Genomic DNA, 2,025 nt, shown 5'->3' with positions numbered 1-2,025 from the left:
GGCTCGGCTCGATTTCAATTTCGAGCCGGCTCGAAAATGGAGCAGAAGCGACCGACGAGCCATCGGCTCCACGGCTTGAGCCGGACCGTGGAGAGGCCTGCCTCCGAGACTCGCGAAGGCGACAGAGGCGTGGAAAACGAGATCGTTGGAAGATAAATCAGGTCTGACATCCGTGCACTGCGTTGAGATTCCTTTGTGAGAGTGTTGTCGTTGCCGTCCCGGTCGCTTCGGAGTGTATACCGGTACTCGAAGCTGCGATTTGACTTCCTCAACTGGAGGCGCATCCGGATACTTGCCAACATCCGGCAAAAAGTGATGCGTCCAACACCTGTTTTGTCACTGCTTGTCAAGATCGACAAGCAGCCCGCGTTGGAAAGCCCCGGCTCAATACGCTACGGTCGGCACGGAAGAGTCATACGATCCGCTCGAAACGACCCACAAGGAGCGCAGCGAGCTCCTCGAAGAAGAAGAAACGCCTGGCTAGCAAGGATGTTGCAGGTCTCCTCTCGCCCAAGCCGCGCACCGAGAGCTTCAACGCGCACGAACAGCTCGAGACGGAGTTCACGCGCTTTGCCCACACCAAGAAGGTCGTCGCGGACCTCTACAAGAAGCACAACGGGTCGGCGACCTTCTCAAGAAACAACTAGTTTGCGCTCATGACGGACGCCGCGTTGAGCGATGACCCTTGGAGCAACAACAATGACGGCGAGAATGGCAATGGCAACAGTAGGCGCAACTAGACGCTATACCACTTTCGTGGGTGTGCCCAAGGCCAAAAATAATGGCCCTGTTGGGTCTCAAGGACTTGGATGCCTTGGAGTTTTGTCGGATACATGAAAAAAGCTTTGATGAAATTGCAAAATCGGTGTACTGGCTGGAGAAGCCGACTTTTCTGCGCCCCAGTCATGGTGGAATTTCGTCACGACTGCGTCGATCTCTAGCGCTACAGTGGCTCCCACATTTCCAGGGCATTTCCGGGCTCCCAGACCTCTGCAAACGCTGTTCATAGCCTTGCATCTGTAGTAGTAGCATCGTCGAAGGTCTAACCTGGTACCTATAGTACTCGCATATATGCAGTCGATAGTACACGCCTTACAGCATCGAGTAATTCGCCGGCGTAAGAGCGTGCACCGGCAGAACGCCACGTGACTTGCTGGAAGCTGTCTTTTGACCGTACAAATGCTGCGGCAATGTGAGAGAAAGGGTGCAACGGTCCAGCTCTTTCCACTCTAATAGTGTTATGTTCATCCTCGACTTCGCTCATCGTACAGGTCCTTGATAGCACGGCTCTACTGCCGCTCGCAAAGTACGTCAATGTTCAGCTAATCGAGTGTTTGAACGCTATCCTGGATACTTTTCAATGTGCATATCCAATGTACCGGTATGTCCCCAGCGTGGAGGAGACCATGCTCACACTATTTGCTTTAGAAAGGCCGCGTTGGAAATGGTATCCTCTGACGACCAGGTGTGATCATGGAAAGCTGGCGGTAAGCGCCCGCCAGATTGCCGTTCAGACGCGCGATGCACACCGCATTCTCACATTTGCTCCACTCCCATGAAGTCGACCTCCTCCTGCATTGCGACGCTCCTCCTCGCTGCGTCAGCGACCCACGGTCTGCGCCTCTCGGCCCAAGAAAAGGTCGACGTCGCCGCCAAGCTCGCGGCGTGGAAGGCTAGCCACGCCGGCAAGCAAGCGGAAGCCAACGGTTTTCTCCCGCCCAAGACCGAGCACGGCAACCTCGAGGACGGCGAGATCGACGACGAGCTCGAGCGCTTTGCGACGACGCAAAAGATCGTCGACGACCTCAACACGCAGCACAGCGGCGCCGTCTTCTCGACCGACAACCAGTTTGCACTCATGACCGAAGACGAGTTTGCGGCGTTTGTGAAAGGCGCGTTCAAGCACGAGACGCCCAAGCGCCAGCTCCGCGCCGACAACATTCAACTGTCGCTCACGCAAGCACAGCGCGAGGCCACGGACGTCGACTGGACGACCAACAAGTGCATGTCGCCGGTGCGCAACCA

The 2,025-nt window shown here is 56.1% G+C and overlaps 1 protein-coding gene across 1 annotated transcript in view; it reads left to right on the top strand.

The window, feature by feature from the left end:
* Positions 1 to 1,468: 1,468 nt before the first annotated feature.
* Positions 1,469 to 2,025, top strand: part of SDRG_14329 (hypothetical protein) — a gene marked incomplete at its 3' end in the record, with an annotated part of 795 nt that continues 238 nt past the window's right edge. Inside the window, exon 1 of the mRNA XM_008620451.1 lies at positions 1,469 to 2,014. Coding sequence (XP_008618673.1) covers positions 1,556 to 2,014 — 459 coding nt within the window. The 5' untranslated portion in view covers positions 1,469 to 1,555. The remainder of the gene's footprint in view (positions 2,015 to 2,025) is intronic.

Source organism: Saprolegnia diclina (genome assembly GCF_000281045.1).
Source record: "Saprolegnia diclina VS20 unplaced genomic scaffold supercont1.70, whole genome shotgun sequence".
In the NCBI taxonomy this organism is placed as follows: domain Eukaryota; phylum Oomycota; class Saprolegniomycetes; order Saprolegniales; family Saprolegniaceae; genus Saprolegnia; species Saprolegnia diclina.
The sequence above is the reverse complement of the archived record's forward strand: the minus strand, read 5'-3'. Positions and strand labels throughout refer to the sequence as shown.